General features: G+C 33.9%; 3 protein-coding genes across 5 annotated transcripts; 1 reads left to right on the top strand and 2 right to left on the bottom strand.

Annotated features, from left to right (window-relative positions):
- Positions 1–2,666: 2,666 nt before the first annotated feature.
- LOC131635696 (uncharacterized) lies at positions 2,667–4,749 on the top strand. The gene is made up of 4 exons (XM_058906335.1): positions 2,667–2,946; positions 3,038–3,179; positions 3,474–3,588; positions 4,537–4,749. The coding sequence occupies exons 1-4, from the start codon at positions 2,765–2,767 to the stop codon at positions 4,602–4,604; spliced, it is 507 nt and encodes a 168-aa protein (XP_058762318.1). The 5' UTR covers positions 2,667–2,764; the 3' UTR covers positions 4,605–4,749.
- An 8,311-nt stretch (positions 4,750–13,060) lies between these two features.
- LOC131635708 (uncharacterized) lies at positions 13,061–14,178 on the bottom strand. Its single transcript, XM_058906351.1, has 2 exons — positions 13,478–14,178; positions 13,061–13,373 (listed from the first exon to the last, which is right to left on the bottom strand). Exons 1-2 carry the CDS (start codon positions 13,622–13,624, stop codon positions 13,137–13,139), a joined length of 384 nt encoding a protein of 127 aa, XP_058762334.1. The 5' UTR covers positions 13,625–14,178; the 3' UTR covers positions 13,061–13,136.
- Positions 14,179–15,209: 1,031 nt separating this feature from the next.
- Positions 15,210–22,421, bottom strand: LOC131635709 (uncharacterized). Of its 3 annotated transcripts, XM_058906353.1 has the most exons (13): positions 22,199–22,421; positions 21,371–21,463; positions 20,591–20,915; positions 20,425–20,499; positions 20,282–20,340; positions 20,013–20,148; positions 19,770–19,866; positions 19,584–19,650; positions 17,181–17,279; positions 16,851–16,940; positions 16,474–16,628; positions 15,897–15,998; positions 15,210–15,707 (listed from the first exon to the last, which is right to left on the bottom strand). In XM_058906353.1, the coding sequence occupies exons 3-13, from the start codon at positions 20,841–20,843 to the stop codon at positions 15,560–15,562; spliced, it is 1,281 nt and encodes a 426-aa protein (XP_058762336.1). In that variant the 5' UTR covers positions 20,844–20,915; positions 21,371–21,463; positions 22,199–22,421; the 3' UTR covers positions 15,210–15,559. The 3 variants fall into 3 exon arrangements, with proteins under 3 accessions (XP_058762336.1, XP_058762335.1, XP_058762337.1); XM_058906352.1 differs by lacking the exon at positions 21,371–21,463; XM_058906354.1 differs by lacking the exon at positions 21,371–21,463 and having other exon boundaries at positions 20,591–20,862.
- Between the last annotated feature and the right edge of the window lie 674 nt (positions 22,422–23,095).

The following is a 23,095-nucleotide window of genomic DNA, read 5'->3' as shown; positions in this document are numbered from 1 at the left end:
CGCAACACTCTTCAGCCACCATAGCCCTGTATACCTCAGAATCATAAAACAATGCAAATAAACTCAAAACAAAATCATAGATCAACTCGAAATCGGTCCCTCAATTCATAGGCGACATCGGTTTCGTCCAATTTCGCCTAGACTGAGAGCCCCTAATTCGAAGCTTTAGGATCCTAAACATGGCACATGATTATGCTTGCGCTAAAACCTCAATTAAATCACCCAGTTATCATCGAAACATCAACATTAACAAGAATATATGGTCAACTGAATTGAAATCATGCATATGTGTGAAATTGAAAGATAAAAAGAGGTCTGAAACAAGAACCGTGACGTTCGCGATTCAGAGTTTCTTGACGTGCAGCAACGGCCGGGATTGATCACAAGGCTTCCAGAAATTGATCGGCACACTCGGTTTGGCTTGCATCGATTGGAAGCGTGGTCTGCGAATTCTCAGAGTGCCACCGTTTTTGTTCCCGAGCTGCATTCTCCTCTTCACTTATTTTTTTTCTTTTCTGCTAAACGAATTGATGCAATTCGGTGTGTTCTGTTGCTTCAGTTTGTTGATGTGATTACATCAGCTGTTTACGAAGTTTATTGCAACCGAAAATCGGCCTCAGAACCGTTGAAGGGTTTCGTTTTGGTTGCGTCAGATTTGTATGATGTTAGACATTGATGGGAAAGCTACCAAAACATGAGAAAAGGGCTAGAAGAATTCTGAAAAAAAGTTTGTACGTGTACAGAGTTCTTGTGAAGGGAATTGTTATTGTACTGTACGCGAAAGCCAGAGGCTAGGTTAGGATTAGTGGTCGTCCCCGAGGTTAGAGAATAAGACTAGTATTTATAAGACAAAATTAGTTTAAACTTAAAATAAAATAAAATCAATAATAATTAAAATTTGAAATCAAATTTGATTTGATCTTCAAATTATAATTATTTTGATAAAAACTGTCCTAAAATAAAATCAATCAAATATTTTTTGTATTTTGGATTTTTTTGACTAAAAAGTGCATAAAATGGCAAAAAGTAAAAAATAAATATTTTTTTAAAATTGCTTAATTAATAAATACGAAAATTAAAATTAAATTATTAAAAAAACTTATTTTTTTTGATTTTTGAATATAAATGAAAAAATTAAAATTAAAACTAGATTTAGCAACCAAATAAAAGAAAAAAAATGTTAGTAAATGGGATTTGAACTTGGGACCTCGCACTAATGATGCTTTCACGCTCAAATTCTTACCAATTGTGCCAATTCATTTATTCGAAATAAAATGGCGTTCGTATGTATATGAGGGCAAATTTTGGGGTATGACAGTTTGTCACTTGGGTCTACGAAGTAAATGACTTCTCTATAGGATTATTATTAGGTGTACTATCCTCATATGGATGACTATGATCCTTTGCTTACGCCAATTTCCATTGCTTAACCATCATTGGTGTCTCTATATCACACTAATGACCTACATTCTGGCAAACTTCACAAAACCTCGGTTTCCATTCAAACTCTACAGGTTTCTCAATCTTTTTTCCTTCATTATATTTGATTAATATGTTATCCTTCTGCTTCTTGGTGATGTCAATTTCCATAAGGATACGAGTAAAGGAGATCCTAAGATTGTTAGCAGTGCACTCATGTGAAGAGGGGTTTCCCAATAGCATTCCCTATCTTCCCAAGGCTCGAAGTACTCCCTTTTGAAGTTAAACTCAGAACTCCAATTCTTTAGAATCATAAACATGTTGTGAATAGAGTATGACCCTCTCATTAGTACTGTTTCCTTGTCTTGGTTCGATTGAAATTTGATCAGGAAATAACCTTCATCATGGTAGAAAAGTTTTGGTAATTTGACAAAGTTCCAAAATATCATCATGAACTGTTTCACCGCATTCATGCTGAGATCCTTCCCCAGAACATACATGATGATTGTGTCTTCCCAAAATCTCACCTCTGATTCCACATCTACAGCGTCAATTTTTACTTTAACTTCATCTTCCCCAATATTTGGAGCCGAGTATTCAATAGCTAGACCATTGGTTGGAAGTCTATTACCATTGATAATATCAACCCACAATTTTTTTCTTCTTGTTGTTATCTTGTTGCACTTTGTCCTCTTTCATTGATTCACCATCTAGGGTTTCACAATCCCCATATTCGTTGGTCTTTTCTACAACAATTTCTTTATCTTCTGCTCCCTTTCATACGTTGTCAGCATTCCCCTTCACTTCACGACCAGTTGAGTGGATCGTCGACGATGACACCTTTTTCTTTGGTCGTCCCCGCCCTCAAGCCATCTTACGTAAACGTACAAACCAGGTTCTTTTCCGTCGTTCCCTCCTCCTCCGTGGTCCCTAATCCTAGAGTTAAGTGTTTAAACCAACAATAGGAGAAGATTCAACTAGAAAATTACTGGTGAAATTGTGCCAGAACAATCACCTTCCGTGTCGAAAATCGTTAGAGCAAGAGAGTGCCCTATTTACAAGAATAATATTTGATTTAATTACTATACACTAATGATTTAAAAACATTATACAACTCATATCAATTAAATTCATAAATTTAATTTTTTTATTAAAAATAAAAATCTCAAATAAATCAATTAAAATATATAATATTTTTGGTTAGTAAAAAAATAATATTAAGTTGGAGTTATTAGGCGATTGAGTTTGAAGGAAAGAGGGATTAGGGTTTCTCTTTTTTGTGTGTGTAGACAATTTCAAATTACATTCAGAAAGAACAAGAGAGAGTTGAATTTGGGAAGCAAAGATGAGTGGCGAAGATGATTCAATCGAGCAAGCTGTTACCTCCCGTCGCGAAAGACTCTTAGCTCTCAGAACCGCTCAAGAATTGTTACTTTCTTCCAATCCCGAATCTGCCGATACTAATCAACACGAAGAACCTCAACCACCATCTACTGGTTCCGAAGATGATGAAGAACAAGACCAAGAGTATGCATTTGTAATTGGTTTTTTTCTTAATGTGATATATATAAATGGTTTACTTGTGTTTTTGAATTGAATTGAGTTGTTGTTGTTGTAGCGGAGAGGAAAAACTGAGCATGAAGTTTCGTAACTATGTTCCTCATGATAAAGATCTTCAGGAAGGGAAGCTTGCACCTGCCGTGCTTCCGAAGTTTGAAGATCCTGTTTCTGTTCCTGAGCCTGAGCCTCAACCTACTGAGGTTAGTTAGGGTTTGGCTTTAAGTGATACTGTTTTTAATTTAAGTGCTTATGTATAAGTTATTCTTATAACAAAAGATAAAATAAATTGATATTGTTTTTATATAAGCTATAAGCCGTTTTTATAAAGTTATTCTGAAGAGCTTATGGAGATATGCTGATAATTGCTTAGGGTTATGTCATAGGTGGTTTGTATAAGCTCTTAGTGATTATGCTAGTGTAGATAAGCTAAAATAAGTTAATCCAAACAGTCCTTGGTTTGAATTGCGTTTAACCTTTTAACTTCTTTTTATTAGGATCCGTTTCTCAATATTGCTCCTAAAAAACCCAACTGGGACTTGCGTAGAGATGTCCAGAAGAAGCTTGATAAGCTTGAGAAGCGAACTCAGAAGGCTCTCTATCAACTCATGTGTAAGTCTATGTTATCACTCTCTTTTTCCTGCATTTGAGATACTGTTTCTCATTTTTTTACTATTTACTCTTCATTCGTTGATATATCTGCATTAGATGATGGGTTGGGTAATTGATCTTTTTTATTGGTGGAAAGAAAGAAAGTAGGAAGGGTAGTGATATGGTAGCTATCTATTTTTTTAAGATACCCGGGCTGGCTGTAGTTAAGAATTCAAGCATTGAATGTAATGAACGGATCAAAACAGTTGGAATTAGGTCTTGAATCTGATTTACTTGAGTCAAAATGTGATCCACCATTTCAGATTCTCTGATTTTAGTGAATGCTTGAAATATTGATTACTAAATGCCCGTGTTTCTCCAGTTTTCTAGTGTGTTTCAAAATCTGTCAGAGAAATTTTAAATGTATATTGCTCTCCAATAGACTTCTGAATATTCTTTAGTCTTTTAAGTCCTTGTCATTGTCATTCCATCTTTATCTTGTTACTTGTTATTTATTTATGATGGTCCATGAAACAGAGTTAGTACTAAATGGTGTCATGGTTACTGATGACGGTTTTTTTTTTATAAAATGCCGGGTGACCATAATCATAGTTAGAAGTTGAGAGTTTGAGACTAAATAAAGTGCATTTTTTACTGAAACCAATTATATTTAATCAGTATTTCTGTCATTAATGGCTTTCAAATTCCGGCTAATGAATTAATATTTTGGGCAATTTCAAATCTCATATCTTCTTTTATTTTCCTTGGCTATAGCCATATGTCCATGTAGATTCTAAATTCTTGCTAGAAGGACAAGACAAATTCTCTTTGTACTAGTTTTTTCTTGTCAGTATCCTATTAGTTTGACATAGAATTTGTTAATCTACACATTTGTTTGAATATCTTGTGTTCCATGAATATGTTCACGGACTGTGGAGACATAACAATGGATTGATGGTTTTTCAACAGTGGAACAAGAGAAGCAAAATGAGTTGGCCGAAGGAGATAATAATGATACAAACGGTGTCAAAGATTAGGGTGTGGTGTTGCAGCAGTAACGATATATTATTGCGGTATTTTGAGAATACTTATCCCATTCAGGCTTCTAAACATGAATTAAAATTAAAACCAGATACGTATCTTGTTGCAAATTCTCAGCAAATGGTGAATATCTTTTATTGGCCCAACATGGATGTGGAAGAACTGTTTTAGAGGTCAAACTTTTCGGCATTCCTAAAGCCGATTTTGATATTTTTATCATGTATGACACTGTTCAAGTTTCAAGTATCGGATGTGTAAAGAATTAACTTATTTTGGAAGTTTGGCAAAGTAATTGGATTAAGAAACCTATAGTACTCCCTCCCTTAATTATGGGGTTAGTATCTTTTAAGTGTAAATCTCCTGGCATTTTAGTTAATATTTTGATGTTTATTTATTTGAGCAATCAATTGTGGTCTTTTCTTTTGATGATAAAGGATACGAGTTAAGATTTAACTAGTCTGTTTTAGAAAGAGGGGAAACTTTTTTTTTAAAAGGGGTAATAGACATAGCAAAGTAGTTTTTTAATGATTATTATCCTTCCATGATGTAATATAGATTTATTTATTTTAGTGTAATAACATCAAAAAAAAAAACTTACACAAATAATTATAAGATATTAGATTCCAACTTGAGATCAGATATTTAATATATTAATATCGAACACAAATAGAAGTGTTAAATTCTAAATTCGAGACAAGATATTTAATATTAGAAGTGTTAAATTCTAATTTGAAACAAGATATTTAATATAATAATTTTTGTTATGCTTTGGAACTAGATAAGATTGGAGAAGTTGAATTCATGGTAGTGTGTTACGAGAAGGAAAATGAAAGTTGAATGAGAATGAATGCTCTAGGGAGAATATGGTGTTGCATTATGAAAGATTAGTAAGTAATTTCGGTGATTCCGGAAGATTAACATGGTAATTTTGTGAGGATCGGTGATTCCGGAAGATTAACATAGTAATTTTGTGAGGGATATTATGTAACGACACTACTAAAAATATTACATTTGGTTACAAGATTTTACATCAGGTATAAAGAAAACTGATGTGAAAAATATATGTCAAAGAATTTTACATCAGATTTTAAAATAAATTGATGTGAAAAATTTTTGATTTAGGGATTTTATATCAGACATTTAATGGAGCTGATGGGAAAAATGACTCAAAAATTAAAAATCCATTACACGATGGCATTGATGTTTGTTGGGTGCTACGCTGATGTGATGTTTGCGCGATGAGTGAATCGATTGTGTGATATTCATCAGCTTGGCCCATGTCGGGGCTAGGTTGAGATTTGGAGGGGCCTGCATCGGGGTGTTAGTTGTACCTTCTTTGTTCTTGGTATTAAGTTTGAGTATGTGGTTGGTATTGGAGTTGGGTGTTAGTGGATCGGTATCATTGTTGGGTTGGTTTAGGTGGGTTGGCGTAGGTCGATCAAATAGTAGGAGTCAGACACAAACGATTCAGGCGTGGTAACCGATCTATACTAAATCATATATTCTTGTGTTGGTTTCATTTCGCATGGCGCGACAGGGTATTGTAGGACATGTTGGTGATGCCTCTTCCACATTTGAAGCCATTTGGGAGTGAAGTCTTTCCGATTTATAACATTTCATTGGTGGTTGACTCTACGGAGATGCCATTGGCCCAAACACGTCGGGAGACCTGAGATTTCTTGATGCATGTCGAACTGCAGTTTGACACGGTCATTGTGGTGCATCTCCACAATGTTGTACCGCGTGATAGTCATTTTTGCAGTCCAAACTGCTTCATCTTCGGGGTTAGGTTCATGTTGCAGACCCATATATGGTCTCAAAGTAAACTGCAGAGAAAAAATATATATTTTTAGATTACTTAGAAGATTGTTAATATTAAAAATAAATTACTTAAAACCTAAACCAAAAAGCGCATACATCCTCTAGTCGAAGGTAATTCAAAAGTTGGCGATACGTCAAGATATTTCCTCTAGGATTTTCGCTATAATCCATCCCTCTTACACATAACCTAAACCAGAAAAAGAGAAAACAAATTATTTACAGTTATTTTTAAAATAAAGTGAGTAAAATGAAATAGTGTTATAGACTTACTGTGTCGCGTGTGGGAACATGTAGGCGCCGCTGTTCGTGGGGGCTAGGATCGACATTCTCCACTAACCTAATACTTGGAGCAAGAAAGTGCATCCATAAAATGTACAAGTATCATTTTTGGCATTTTTACACAGGGAGCTATGAAGATTAGCCAAAACGGCGGAACCTCAACTATACTTTCCTATTTTATCAATGTCCCCAAACAAACCTAAATACATAAAATTTACACTAGTATCGATACTTTCGAAAAATAACAAATTACCAAAAAGTATCAAAATATAACATTTAATTTTAATTAATTTAGTTTTCTCGGACGAATGTTCGTCCAAACTAATAGAGCTATAATACTCTTTAAGGACCTTTAGGTTAATACCTTGGCCCTTTTCACCCTCGTCTCCCTCTATCATATCTTTGCCCAAACTTCCTCGCATAAGGCATTGACTTGTTAAACTGACCCATTAACAGTCTTACCCTCAATCGGGAGACCTAACAACATGTAAACGTCCTCTAGTGTGATGCCACATTCACTAGTCGGAAGATGAAAAGTGTGTGTTTCGGGTCTCCATCATTCTAACAATGCGATTATAAATTTTCGATTAATAGTGTTGTTTGATATATTAATCACATGACTGAAACCCGGACGTTGTAAATATGACACAATCCACGGGTCGGGAGTAACATAACCGTGTGAGCAACAACGGAAGAGAAGTAATTCTTGGGTTATGGGTTCTATTTCTCAAGACCACACTTGATTCCCACCAATTTGTCCTAAGATCATCGTAAACTAAGCTATGATCTTATATACCAAGAAATCTTACCTTTGGTAAGCAACGATCCGTCATTGAAGGTGAGTACGAGAATCTCCTATATTTTTGCATCATACAATTATACTCCCTCGTACAAAAAGGTGTGGTTAGTGAGGACAAATGCGATTGAACTTGTATACGGAAACTGGGAGGATTCGTACAAACAATTTACTCGCTAATTGCACGCGCTTCACACTTATGCTCCTGGCGCTGTTTCTATTATGGAGACACTTCCAGTGTATGTCCCAGACATAACGTATGTCCATGGAAATGGTATATTCCATCGACTGTTCTGGGAATTTCAACCTTGCATCAGAGGATTTGCATTCTGCAAACGGATTAATCAAATAGATGGAACTTGTTTGTACGGGAAATATAAAGGAACGCTATTGATGGCAGCCGCACAAGATGGAAACACTAATATTTTTTCGATTTCCTTCCCTCTACTCAAAGGAGAAACTGCTGGTGGTTGGAGTTTCTTTCTCAAGAATCATCGAACACACGTTGCTCCCTAACCTGGCCTCTGTTTAATTTTCGACAGGCATGCTTCTATCGAGAGTGCATACATCAATTTGGCTAACGGTTGACACGACCCCCTTCTACACATGTCTACTGCATTATACGTATTGCACAAAATTTCATGCGGGAGATTAAAGACAAGATTCTTCAGAAAACTCTTGTGAACGCGGGGTATGCATTAACTCAACCATCTTTCCAATACTATCACCGCGAGATCAAATTGTCAAATCCAGATGCGGGTGTAACACCTTCTAAACCCACATATAATTTACGAATAATTTAATTAAAAACCACAACACAAAGGTGTCACACTTCATAGAAAAACATCACAAACACAATCATGCTCTGTAACACGAGTTACATCACTTTAAAACATATATCAGATTATGCTTCAATACATTATATTAAAAACATCGCAACAAAATCATTGGTAACTCATCATAGTTAACTCCATAAAACTCATACGTTGGTCTCCTCAATTATTAAAACCAATCATCAACACAAAACCGTCATAAAGTATAACAACATCAAAAGAATATAATTGTTCGTAAAACTTAGCGTTCCCAACTCGATGTTACATATCAGAGCAAGACACCACTAATATAACGAAAATAAATAAAACACTTTGAAGTTATCCTCAAGGCTTCTACGAAATACTTCTGGTCACCTGCGTGTTACCCACGTGGAGGTAACATTCCAACAGAAAAGACGAGTAATCACAATTCATTGTAAAAGATATAAGGAAAAGATTAGTAGTTACAACATCATCATCATATAGCACATATCATTTATCAACACATCATACTAACTGATACTTCATAATAACACACAACCATCTTTTATCATCAAAACATCATATAATCACATACTTCACAATTATCAATACATCACAAGTCATCAACAAAATTCATGCAATGTCACGTAAGATGTTAATGCAACAACATTGACTCAAATGCATGTGGTACCAAACTCTTTGATGAACACTTGGTCATCACCCTCCAAATATCCCCACCATAGGATCAATTTTCTCTTGTAACTAGAGAACTTCACGAAACACACTCAATCCGCACAATGGGATTGAGGCACATCACAGGCAGACCACCGTCCAAAATATGCGGACCACCATCCAAAATATGCTATGAGTGCATGATGCACAACAACGTCACACAAATCTCGACCGCAACTAGTCAATCGCATCATCATTCATATCCTACATCAAACATCACATATAACGCAATTATACTATATGTCTATGCGCCAGCTTCCCAACACTTCAAACGACGCGTCAAACGAGTCCTGAAACTCAAGTTACGACATTTTGAAGAAACAATGCAAGACTGCTTGCCTAGGCATCGCATGACACCCTGGGAGCGCTTTGCTCGCTTCCTGGTCGCTCGGTGCTTGTCTGGCGAAATGGGCGATTCAGGCCCCTGCGGCTTCATTCGCCCGGCGATGCTGAGGCGAATTCCTCCCGACTTTGTTCGCCCGATGATGCCGATGAGAAATCCATTCCCCCATACATTTTTCCAGGGCCTCCTCTTCCACGCCTCGGGCTCGCCCGAAGACGCTGGGGTGCTTTGCTCGCCCTGAGCTCACAGCTAGCTCGCCCGGCAAAATTCACGATTCAGCAACTTCTCAATTGCAAATTCGTTGCTATTCCATGCCATACTAAACTCGATTCCAAACATCATACTTATTGCATAACACATAATATTCATTACATATCACATATGAACATCAAAGTCAATCATAGTATACATCAAATCATGGTATTTTACACCAAATACCTCATCAATCAACAATTCATCGTGTTTTCAATCAAACCGTCATACAAGATAAAACCTACATTTACCTTAACCCCCTATCTATCATAATAAACCGAAATTACACCCCTTACCTCGAATTTCCTAGCAATTGGCCTTTCCCCGCGTTCTATCAAAATCCCTTTTTTGTTCTTCGTGTCCTAGCTCTCACTTCACGGTTTTCTCCAAACTTCCAATCGTACATAATGATCTCTCTCCCTTATTTTCCCTTATTCTTATTTTACCCCTTGGAGTCTTTTCATGTTATTTCTCTTATGCCCTTACTCAATTCTCCTTAACTATTTATTTTATTATTATTATTATTAATCTAAATAATACTCAATTATTTAAATCAAAATAATTCTAAGTAACACCTTAATCCATCATTACCCCACAACATATTACACATACACCATGCTTCACACAAATTCATCAATAATTCACAAATAATCAAATAAATAAATAATTCTAAATTTTGGGTGTTACAATGGGCAGGTGGGTTGATAATCTTGCCAAAGAGAAGTGGACGAGGGCATACGACAATGGACAATGATGGGGCCACATGACAACAAATCTTGTGGAATCAATGAAAGGTGTTTTCAAAGGCATCATAAACCTTCCCATAACCGCTTTGGTGAGATCAACCTATTTTAGGATGCTTTGCTGTTCGCAAAAAGAGGTGAAAGGTAGAGTGCATTGTTACAATTAGGGCAGTTGTTCAGTGAAAGCTGCATGAAATTTATGAGGGAAGAAACTACCAAAGCCAACACCCACCAGGTTACAGGTTTCGACCGTTTTAACCGCACTTTTAGTGTCAAAGAAACAATTGACCACAATGAGGGGCTGCCAAAACAATAGTATCGGGTTATACTACCATATGGTTGGTCCGAATGCGGAAAGTTTCAAGCCTTTCGCATGCATTGCTCCCATGTCATAGCAAAATGTTCATATGCTCGCCGAGATGCCTTAATACTACTATCTCCCGTTTACAAGGTTGAAACCTTGTTCGGCGTATTCAACAAAGCCTTTTAAGTGATAGAAAAAGAGGATTACTGGTCTGTGTATAAAAGGGAAGTAGTTTGATACAATGACATAATGCGAAGGAAGAAAAAGGGTCGCCCAACAACATACGTATAAGAACCAAAATGGATGCGGCTGACAAAATGGAAAGTAAATGTAGTATATGTCGTCAGGTCGGACACAATCGAAATAATTATTCCAATCGTGGAACAAGCTCTGCAACCTAATAATTGTATGCACTTTTTGTAATATATTTTTAGAAATCAACTGAACTTTATTTATTCCTTAAACATATTTGTTACAACTACACAAACGCAAAAAAGACTAAAACAATAACACAAACAATAAATAAAATTATTTAACACGATAAAATATCTAAATATCACAACTGTCAAAACAATATCATATGATCCATGCATCATAGAACATACATCATTGTCACTTTTGACTTCATCCCACCAACGTTCTAGTGCTCTAATCGCAGTTGAGGTGGCCGTTATAAGTCTCTAAATTCTTTGGATGATTTCACCATCTTCGAACTCCCTTTCTCACCAGCGGATCAAGGACCTCTTAAGATGATCCATGGAATTGATGTTCCAAAATTTCATTTTATTCGGGAGTTTGACAGCAGAGAAACAAACATATCCGTCCCTTTTGAAAATCATATTAGATGCAATGAAGAAGAAATTAGAGAGAAAGTGAGAAGACGTGTGAAGAATGGTGGAGGATGGAGATTTTATTTATAAAAAATGTCATAACACATAGGAGTCATCCCATATGGCTTCTTTTCACACACATTGCACATAGGTGCCACATGGGGTTGACACGTTGCTTTTCATCTAAACATAAGCGCCATGGCCCATGACGTGTACACAAAAAACCCATATAGGCACCATTAGGGATGACGCCAACACTTAAGCTAGTTTTAAAACCTAGTTATTTACGGATTTTTTTTTTGGAAAACATGGTTATTTAAGAATCTAAATTAAAAAATATGATTATTGTGGAAAAAATTTCCATCTTTATGTGATGATCAGGCTTTGCTTTATTGGGCTTTTGCAGCTGACCCAAAATATCGACATTTGTCATTAAACTAAAATTTACGACGATAACTGAAGTAGATATCTAGAAGTTGCTTTGGTTAGGACTTAAGATTTTTAAAGATGTAAAGAAACAAAATACATAGTATATGTTTGGATCCACGTTTGGCTTGCCATTTAGGGTCTGTTTGGTTCAACGGAGGGGAGGGGAGGGAATTTAATAAAGGGGAGGGGAAGGGAGGGGAGGGGAGGGGAGGTATTTTAATTAAAAGTATGTTTGGTTCAAATGAGGGGAGGGAAGGGGAGGGAGAATTTTTAATTAAAAATATGTTTGGTTCAGGAGGGGAGGGGAGGGATTTTAAAACTAATTTACCTTTTAACCCTTAAAATAGTATAACACTCCTGCTAAATCAAATAAAAACAATGTGATATTCTTAATTTTTTTTTGTCAATTCATAAACAATATAGATAATGAAACACAAAATATTTACTATTTCAAATACTTTAAAATATATTAAAGCGTAAATAAAATATTGATAAATTTCATACAATAATCATATGATCCATGATCAGATGAATTATTTTATCATCTTGATGATCCATCTAATTCCATAAAATATTTATAAAATTAAATTTTAGTTAATATATATATATATATATATATATATATATATATATAAATATATATATATATATATATATATATATATATATATATATATATATATATATATATATATATATATATATATATATATATATAGCTCATATACTACAATTATATATAAAAATATGTAATACAACACAATAACTTATAAAACAATTAAGTTCTTACAAAATAATAAATCAAAATGTATATAATAAAACACATGAAAAAATGAAGAAAGTTGAGTCACTATATTAATATAAAATAATAGAGTTATCGTAAAAAATGGAGGAATTATAATAAAAAATTCAATAGGTACACAATAAGGGTTTTCAGTACACCAGATGGTGACTTGTTGCAGCTTATTGAAGATTCAAAAGGGCATAGCTTATTGAAGATGGTGACTTTAATATAGTGCACAATACGAGTTTAATGTACACTATATTAAGTACACACTTTTTCAATACAATAATTTTCATTCAAACAATATTCAGTACACCATAACATATCAAGTTTAGAACAACAAGGCAGACATTCTTACATAATACCTAACAAAGAAGACAAAATAACCTCCTAAACATAACAACTAATTTCATCACATTCTTCAATTCTTGAAGTTGACAAAACAAAACAATCCTATTATGACCACAACAGATGCAACAAACATTCCTTGCCAAAACTTTAGTTTCTTCCTCAAATCCTCATCTTGTTTCAACTTTGCATTGTCCTTCTGCTTATGTTCATCAATTTTCTTCATTAGCGACAAAATAACCTCCTTTGCACGAACGGACATTTCAACATCATACCAACTAAAGAAATCACATCCCTTTCTTCCCTGCAACTGCATTGACAAACAATAAATCTTCCCAGACCCATTCAAACAGAAAGAGAAGAGAACTTCATCTACATTGAAACAAATTCAAAGAGAAAGAGAACTTCACTTACCTTGAATAACCCACACCCATTAAACCTCCTCCCAGGATTCCCAGTCGTCCATGAAGTAGTGAGAGGTGAGTCAAGGTCACAGAAGCAACGTACTTCTCTTCTTCGTGACGCACAGCTAGAGGTCGACATGTAACTAGCTTGTGACATTGATGATTAAGGACAAACGATTGAAGACGAAGATGTTGGAGAAATGAAGAGATTGGAGTGAATCGAAATAGTTGATGGAAACAAGGAAAACGAATCTGAATTGGAACAAGGGCGTGAAATTGATTTAGGGCAAGGTGAATTAGGGATTTGAGCATTAATTCAATTAAAATAAATTTCAGAATTTTTACAAATAATAAAAAGTGATTTATATTGTATTTAACCAGGTCAGCCATGCCACATAAGCTTTTTTAATGACACATCAGCGTTTTGGGAGGGGGGGAGTGGAGGTTAGGACCAAAATCGTGGATTTCAAAGAGGCAGGACCATATTCGTGAGTTGGTTAAAACACGAGGACCAAAAGTGTAATTAAGCCTAAAAACAATTTAAGATTTTAATTAAAAAGTGAGGGTAATTTTGTCAATATAGAAAAAATAGATTTTATCATAACTCCTCTCCCTCTCCTCCAAATCCCTCCGATTTGGGGGAAACGAAAAGTTGCTTCAGGAGGGAATCAGATTACCTCCAATCCCCTCCCCTCCCCTCATAAAAAATGAACCAAACATACTTAACTTAAAATATTCCCTCCCCTCCCCTCCCCTCCCCTCCAAAACCCCCCAACCAAACGGACCCTTACGCTTCCCAATGCACTTCCACCGTGATTTTTACGTAGTTGGAAATCCTAACTTTTAGTATACGTGCGTTTGGAGTAGTTTCCACCGTGGAAACATAGGCATATACTCAAATTATTTAAATTAACATTTAACTTCTGTACGGTTATAATATTACATTTCTTGTGATACTATTTACCTGCAACATGGTGATAAATTTAGATGGTAAACATGCGCACAAACATATGTTAAAAAAAGAAAAGCACAAACATTTGATAATAATAAAGAATGACAAGATGAATCGAAAAATATAAAAGTAGAGCAGAGTTGTAAGCATTAGTAATATTCAAAATATATGGGTATGTTGTTTCAAGTAATCAAATAACTTTTTTTTTCGATCATATTCTTGAAATTATTATTTTTAGAGGATATTTATTTCATGGATCCAAATTTTATTCTCACAAATGTGATTCTAGAAATCTTATATTCCAACAGTAGAAATCTTACACCTCTCACTCTAAATTATTTTAACTTTTTTCTATTTTATTAAAATATTTAAATTAAATATATTTTATAAATATTTCAAAGAAATCCAATTACTTAAAATAAAATTATTGATATTACTATAAGAGAAAATAATATATTTTCAAAACTATAATTGTAATCCTTTACACACACCATAGTAATAATATTATAAATCTTCTCAGAATGTTTAAAAATTTATTTAATTTAAAAATTATAAAAAAATAAAAATAATAATAAATATAAGTAATAATGAGAAGTCATAGGTAGTTGAATTTATTCTCATGAGAATGTTGAATTTCCATTAAAAAAAAAAAAAGGGAATTTAGTAAGGACAAAGTGAGCAATATGGTTTAAAAAGTTTTCAAATCATTTTAATCAGAACAACATATAGTATATAAAAAAGCATTTTTGATTGTGACAAAGACACTATTGTATGGTAAACATTGTTGAAATATCATAAATAAATTCCTTTGCATATCAAACTCTTTAAAATTTGAACACTTAAAAGGAAATCATTCTTTCCATGCAAAGCACAAGTCAATTTTACACACCAACTTATACAAATTGGCTTAACAAATGGAGTATCTGAGGTTCATTGAATATAACTTGAGACTTTTTTCCAATAGACACTTTTTGGTATCCTCAAATGTTGTAGGGAATGGGGGGAGGAAGATGATTTATGAAGAAAGAAAAGTCAGAAATAATGAATTTGGTCCCCATGCTGACATTGACAAGCATTGAAAAATCACCTTTGCTTCTTCTTCAAGCTAAGTTGACATTGCTCACTTTTGTACAGTTGTCATCATCCCTTGATATTGTTGTTGGGGGAGCCATTTTGTCCTCCTTTCACATTTTCAGTTCTCCAAGAAGGACTCACTTGTGGAAGCTGATAATCATCTGGTTTCAAGGCCAATGCAAAATCAGGCAATGTCGGCGCTGTTTCCATGATTCTGTAATCGGTAAAATATTTCCAACATTAGGAAAAGGAGAATTATTATTAATTAAAGTAATACTAATGGTCATTTTACAACTGTCTCAAAAGAGATCATTCGTTGAAGCTACAAGATCAAACTTTATTAGCTTTTGTACTTTCATACATTTTACTAAGCAAAAAGAATTATCGAGTAAAGTTTATTTACCTCTCGTAAGTGTATAGGTCGCGGTTTATTCGAACCTTACTTGAAGTATCCTTGGGAATTTTCTCAGAGAGGTATTTCATGGTCCCCCAAAGTGGTGGATTTCTGCATCATGACTGTAAGTTAGGTGGACGGTAAACAAGAAAGATGCCAACAAAAGTACTATATTTATTGAAGAGAGCTATGTTTCATTCATAAATAGTGTAACTGAATAGTGCCTAGAAAAATGCTCTTAGAATATATATAAGGTAGTGGTTCATGTCAAAGAGTTGAACATCTTTGTACTATAATTTAAAGGAAACTCTTAAAGTAACTACAACTTTTAGTCCGGCATTTTTTATTCAAACTTGTCCTTTATAACACAATTATTTCCCAAATTTAAATTTAAAAACATATGACATGAATATTAAAATTGAAATTTAGATTTCATGTAAACAAGCAAATTAAATTAAAGATGCTATCACATCATATAGAAGGCACGTGGAACGGCTAACGAGCATTTAAAAATTGTAAGTAAAACCTCTTATCCGAGGGACGATTTAACAGCATAACAGTGAGAACAAGGAAATGTAATGATGACCTTGACAATGGAGCTGCTGCATTGAATGCCTCACAGAGCTTCTTACTTTCTTTGAAATACTCATCCGCTGCTTGCAGAGCGGCTACAGCCATCCCATGAGATTTTTCTGTATTTCCCTCGTCAAGAATCAAACCATGATAATAATATGCCGCAGCCTGATAAATCATTACAATAAACATATCATTATAACAACCGGCTAATATGAGGGAACTAACTCATTTGTTAGGGATATTGTTTCTCGTGATACTTTTGGTGTGTCAATTTCTGAAAAAGTACTTGACTCACATTTCCTTTTATGTTTAACTCATACTACTAAACAATAAGACATAATAACCAACTAGCAAAAGGAAAGTAATTGAGGGTACAAAAACACAAACCTTTGATTCAATATACTTCCATTTGACATAAAGACGGTGTTTTTCACCCCAACCATTTGCTAGCGGAAGGTTTGTAATATTATCTTGAGCCTGAAAGAAAAAGAGTCTAAAGATTAGTATTGTATGTTGAATGGATGGCAAGCGGACAACAAGCCGCGCCACTATCCCCTTCTACATACATTAAATTTGAAAATAAGAAAAATAATTTAGCAGTTTTATAAACAAATAGAAGAATGCACCAGCAGTTAAATGACAGTTCCAATGATCCCATTAGATATGCCTATCGATATTTGTTTGGAACTATAATGATTAAAAACTTTGCATTTGTACCTGTTGCCAATATTTCACCATCTCACATGCAAGTCTACGCTTCACCGCAAGAGTGGCTTTGGTGCTATCAATTGCCATTCCAAGTTGGATATCTACACCCTATCAAAACAATTAAACATACAACATTGGTACCATTTTATATGAGATTCACCAGGACAGTTAAATATGCACAAGTCTGATGCTATAGAATCATGAGTTCTTAAAACGAAAAAGTGTGCCATTTGACTCAAGCCCCATCGCTAACGCTAATAAGTTACTCAAGACAAATACAATAGGAATTTACACATAATTAATTAAATTAAAATGAATGCAACCATGAGAGAATATTCCTCTTGAAATCCTTTCGTAACATTATTTATCTATCACCTGGCAGCTCATAAAATTTATATATTATATAGAACTAAGATAAGAGTTTGACTTAAATTTTAGCGTAAATAAGGTTATTTCTTCCTTTCTTTCTTAATTAGGAAACAAATTAAGATACTTAAACATGCCAGGTTCAATTATATTATTCAATTGCAATAATTTTTTTTCTATAACTAGCCTACTTCCTCAATCATCAAGTTGTGCCTTCTTTAAAATTGATTCCTATATATCCATGTTCAGTCATTGGCAACTAAACTACTCTTGGAAAATCTATGACGGTATACTCTCTGGCAACTAAACTACTCTTCCAAAATCTATGAACTCTCGCAAGAAAACTACTCTTGGAAAATCTATGACGGTAACTCTCTGGCAACTAAACTACTCTTGGAAAATCTATGACGGTATATTCACCGTTTCATTATGTTTCAGTCCATGTCACCCACAAAAAAACGTTAAATTTCAGCACAAGTAAAAGAGACTTATGCATTTTCCATGCTTTAAGCTTAGTGGGCTCTTGGCTCTTGAGAAGGTGTGTGAGATATAAAAAGTATTAATGTACATTTATCTAACAACTTAAGATTTTAGGAAAGATGGGTTATGGAAATATGGTATGATACCATAGGCTATTCTAGATCTGATGTTAGGCCACCCACAGTTTTCCACTCGTGCAAACTTCATGTTCCAGATTTCCATTCCAAAGCATGAGGTCATAGGTTAAGATCACACTTTTTTGGGAAAATCGGCTTAGAACCCCCTATAATTATTTGGACATTCCTTACCTCTTGAGCTAGAATTTGGAGTTATGTCAGGCCTAATCCGATATCAATTCTTAGAGAAGATACATGAATAAACGGTTAGACATTGATACGATAAGGCCTAGGCATGAGTACATAAGTTAGGGGAATCCTCGTCTTACAAGTTCATTTTCTAAGGAAGATGTAAGCTCAACAACAACAAAAACAACCAAGCCTTATCCCACTTAGGCTAAATGGATCAACTTGCCATAATATTCTATTCAGGACCATGCTTCTATCCAAATCCTTAATTTCGAGATCTTTCATAATAACTTCTCTTCCACTAGTCGTTCTAGATCTTCTTCTTCTTCCACTAGTCGTTTGACTTGTCTCCATCTAATCTACTCTTTTTACCACATAATCTACAGCTCTTCTCTACATGTCCAAACCACCTAAGTCTTATTTTCCACAATCTTCTCTACTATAAGTGTTACTCCAACACTCTCTAATATTTTAGTTTCTAATCATATCTTATCTAGTCATACCACACATCCAACGCAACATCCTCATCTATGTTACACTTACTTTATTTTCATGTAAGCTCATTGTAAAAATTTAATATGGTTTCAAAGTCTCTCTATCGGGCCACCTACCCTTTATATCCACGACCAAGCTCAATAGTGCAGGGAATAAGGGAAGGTGTATTAGGAAAAACTCGAGTCCCACGTAAAGTAGAGAAAAAGGTGTGAAATGAGTTTATAAATAGATGCATTTTCACTTTACAAATCGGTTTTGTAAGGTTTGAATTAATCTAAACCAAAATTCTAAATATGACATTAGAACCTTTTCAAGATCTGTTTGGTCACCTGCTATCAGGCCACCGCTATCAGGCACTCTGGTCACGCTCCAAATGTCCAGTTATGGGCATGAGGGGTGTATTAAGAGTCCTGCATTTGATGAGATAAGACTTGAACATGAGTATACAAGTTGAGGGCAGTTCTCACCTTACATGTCGATCTTGTAAGGATGATGTAGGCCCATAGTAAAAACTTAATATAAACTCTACCAAAGTAATTTCGTGTAGTCAATTACTTGATTATTCAACATACTCTATGATAAGAATAGTGAACAAGAAGAGGCTTGCCACCATCAATAGTAACAAGTTACGTTAGTATTTTAGTCATTAAATGTTACTTCCATTTCTTAATCATATTCTATGTGCATTCCAATTTAAAGATTTATAACAAACTCAAGACGTAAGGCGAATGATTCGGTAGACTCATACAAAATAAAACGTTAATACCTGTCCCAATGTTTGTAGACAGAGTGCTCGAAGAACTCCTTCTGCAAGGTCTACTGGTAAATTTCTCCTAAAATCAGAACCAGCAGTGAGAAGACTAATTGGAAGGAAAAAAGAAAAAGAAAAAAATGGTTGTATAGATTACACAACGGTGTGATATTCAATTTGTTGCATTATATATGTACTAACCTGATCTCAGCAGGCAACTGTGGAAGAACATGTCTGACAGCACAATCAAGATATCCAGCTGACTTTAAGAAGATATCAACAGAGGCTCGTCTGTTTTCTGTTAGTAATGAGTAATTACCAAAAGTTAAAACTCCGTAGCAGAAAAGGTGCACATAATGGATTCAATGAAGACACTTCGTTAGAAACACAGTTCTATAGCATACAAGACAACAGAAAATTAATACTTTTTTCAATATTACTCACCTTCTGATACTTTTGGCTGAGAACCATCAGTGGATGTTCTTGGAAGAAGTAATAAATTAGCCTGAGATAACAATAGTGTCGCCATCAAGTGCAAAACCGACAACACTTCATACCAAGCATTAGACATGGCAGTTTCCTGCAAGTGTTGATCACACCAAAAGAGGAAAGAAAAGTAGAGAATGAGAAAAATTTTATCCAGCATATAGAATTAAGTTTTCAAATCAAAGCCCAACTACCAAGGAAGAAAAACAATTCAGAAACTAAACTACCTCTGCTTCATCCTCCTGATTCACCCATATAAATTGTACTTTGTATTGTAAATTGCTTCCTGCAAAATCAAGATAAGCAATTAATCAAGACATTTAGTGGAGAGAATTTGCATCAGGTACAAATAGACGAAAACCTGCATTACCATCATCGACTAAACCCAAAAGTACAGGTAAATAGTCTTCCAGAGCCTGTAGAAGATCAGCCAATGTTGAACCTCCTAAGGATGAAATTAAGTTATGCATCAACAAAAATCAGTAAAATATTTATATATTATGAAAGAAATTTGATCCGTCTTTGTTAACACTAACCATGTTGAGTTGCACTTTTTCTTTTTGTTCTTGTAACTGTAGGACCTTCTTGACCAGCCATTACAACTATACGAGTTCTAAGAGCAGATAAGCGTTCAACTGTGCTCTTCGACAAATAATCACCGAGTGACTGTGCAAAATCAACAGGTTTAGGAATCCTTAGGCCGGGAACATAGACAGAAACATCTCCAATACTCCCCGGCTTCCTTCGAATTCCACCGGAATCTTTTGGCGACGAAAGAATGCAGCCCATGTCCTGCGTAATTCACCTTCTGCTACAAAGGAATCACAGTGAATGTGAATCACCTCCAAGAATCTTATGTTTCTGTGAATACAATGAGATTGAACTGTATCAGACATCAAGCTTCACAAATTGAACAACAAAACGATATGGAATAAACAGTTTCACAAATGTATTCCAGTGACAAAGATAATCAATTAAGCTCAGAAAGGGTTTAGAAAATTCATACAACTTACAATAAAGTTAATAGTGGTAAAAAAAGCAATCAAGACATCACAAATTAAATGCCAACCAATAAAGTTGCGGTAGGTTACTCACGAGCAGAATAACAAAAAGCAATACTAGAACTATCCATATTCCATCCATGTTAGTATTATATACAAAAATTCACACAATATTTTATTCAGCAGAATTCATTTTTCATACTTTTTCCATTTGGCCCTTTCACAGCAGCATTATTGGTTCCAACTTGTTTATTCATAAGGTCCCTATTTCATAATCTAAAGTCATATAATTAATAACAAGAACCTAAATTTTACCTAACAAACCTTGTCCTTTGCTCTGGCAGGTTACTGGTAAAGTCAAAAGTTATGCAGCTATTTTCTTTGCCATAAATTCACAGGCAATAGAGACTTTATAGGTTGAGAATGATATAGACATAAAAATCACAAGAATGACATGAGAAAAAAAAAAGGTTTCAAAAATTACAACATGCATGGTGATGAATGATGATGATATAAAATAAAACTAAAAGCTATCTTTCTCTCGTGCTCCCCATTACATCAACAATAACAACAACTCAGGTAACAAACAAATCATAGTAGCTTCAAGCAAAAGATTGTAGATCATAAAATTTATCAAGAAAGAGAGTTATTAACTTGTGAGTAAAGAATTTCCAAACAAGTCCAAAAAAGCAAGAATTGGAGAAAATCCAAAAAAAAAAAAGAAGCTTTTTTTTAATCTTTTCCTTGAAATATGAACCAATTGATGAAACAACTTGTTTTGTACTCCATTGGATAAAATCAAGGTTGAAGTTCAAAACTTTCTGAAAGTACAGAGAAAAATGCTCCATTGGAGAAAAATCAAACCTTGAATTTCAAAGGTGGGATTAATCAGCATCCAATCCCCAAAGAAAAAAAAAAACCTTTTTTTTTCATGAGATGAACTAGGTTAAGCTAATTTTCAAATAAGGTAAAAAATCAAAACCACTACCTAACACAGAAAAAAGCATTTATTCAATTTGATGAAAAACAATTTCAATTTTCTTTTCCAACACTGAATTCATAGAAATTTCAAAGAATAAAACTCATCCCAATAATCCAATTCAGAAAAAACAAATTCAGAATTCACATGATAATGAGTCTTACCCTGAATATAGAGAGTTGGAGCAAGAATTGAGTAGCAAATAAATTTGAATCAAATTGAGAATGAAAGGAACCCTAAAAGTAGTTGAGAAGTTGAGATGTGGGTATAGAGAAGAGTAGTTTTGAAATTTGAAGGTGAAGATGGTAGAAGTGAAAGAGTAATGTTTGTAACCAATTTGCTTCAGAGAAGAAGAACAGAGACAGGGACATAGAGTCTTATTTAACAACAATGTTTTTATTGTTATTTTATTTATTGTTGTGGAACATTAGTTATTTTTTTGTCTTTATTTATGTACTGTATCTATATTTCTTTTTATCATAAATTTAAGTCTTTGACGTGCAGGATAAGAGATAGAATATGATATTATATTTTGACGTACAGAATAAGAGATAAAATATAATATATTTTAACGTGTAGGATAAGAGATAGAATATGATATATTTTGACGTGCAGGATAAGAGATTGAATATGATGTATATCTTATTTTAATAAAGTATTTGATGATATAAAGTATATTTTAAAATAAAAAAATTAAATATATTAAAATATAAATAAATATTAATTTGATATTAAATTAAAAATATTAACAAATAATTTTTAAAAAATAAGTTTTATTTTCTCGGTAATTTCGTAATTTTATTTAATATAAAACACTTAAAACCTAATAAAATGGAATATTTGAAAATAAACTAATTATTAAAATTTCAAAAATATAAATGCTAAACTTATTTTTTTTATCAAATTAAATATATTTTTTAAGGATAGTTTTTCATTTATATATATATATATATATATATATATATATAACTTTATTTTTAAATTTTTTTATAAATTAATAAATTTTACTTCATTTTTAAATTTTTTTATCAATTAATAAATTTTAAAATATTTTAAAATAT

The sequence above is a fragment of the Vicia villosa genome, unplaced genomic scaffold, assembly GCF_029867415.1.
Source record: "Vicia villosa cultivar HV-30 ecotype Madison, WI unplaced genomic scaffold, Vvil1.0 ctg.001533F_1_1, whole genome shotgun sequence".
Lineage (NCBI taxonomy): Eukaryota > Viridiplantae > Streptophyta > Magnoliopsida > Fabales > Fabaceae > Vicia > Vicia villosa.
Note: the sequence above shows the minus strand (reverse complement) of the source record. Positions and strands in the feature narration are given on the sequence as shown.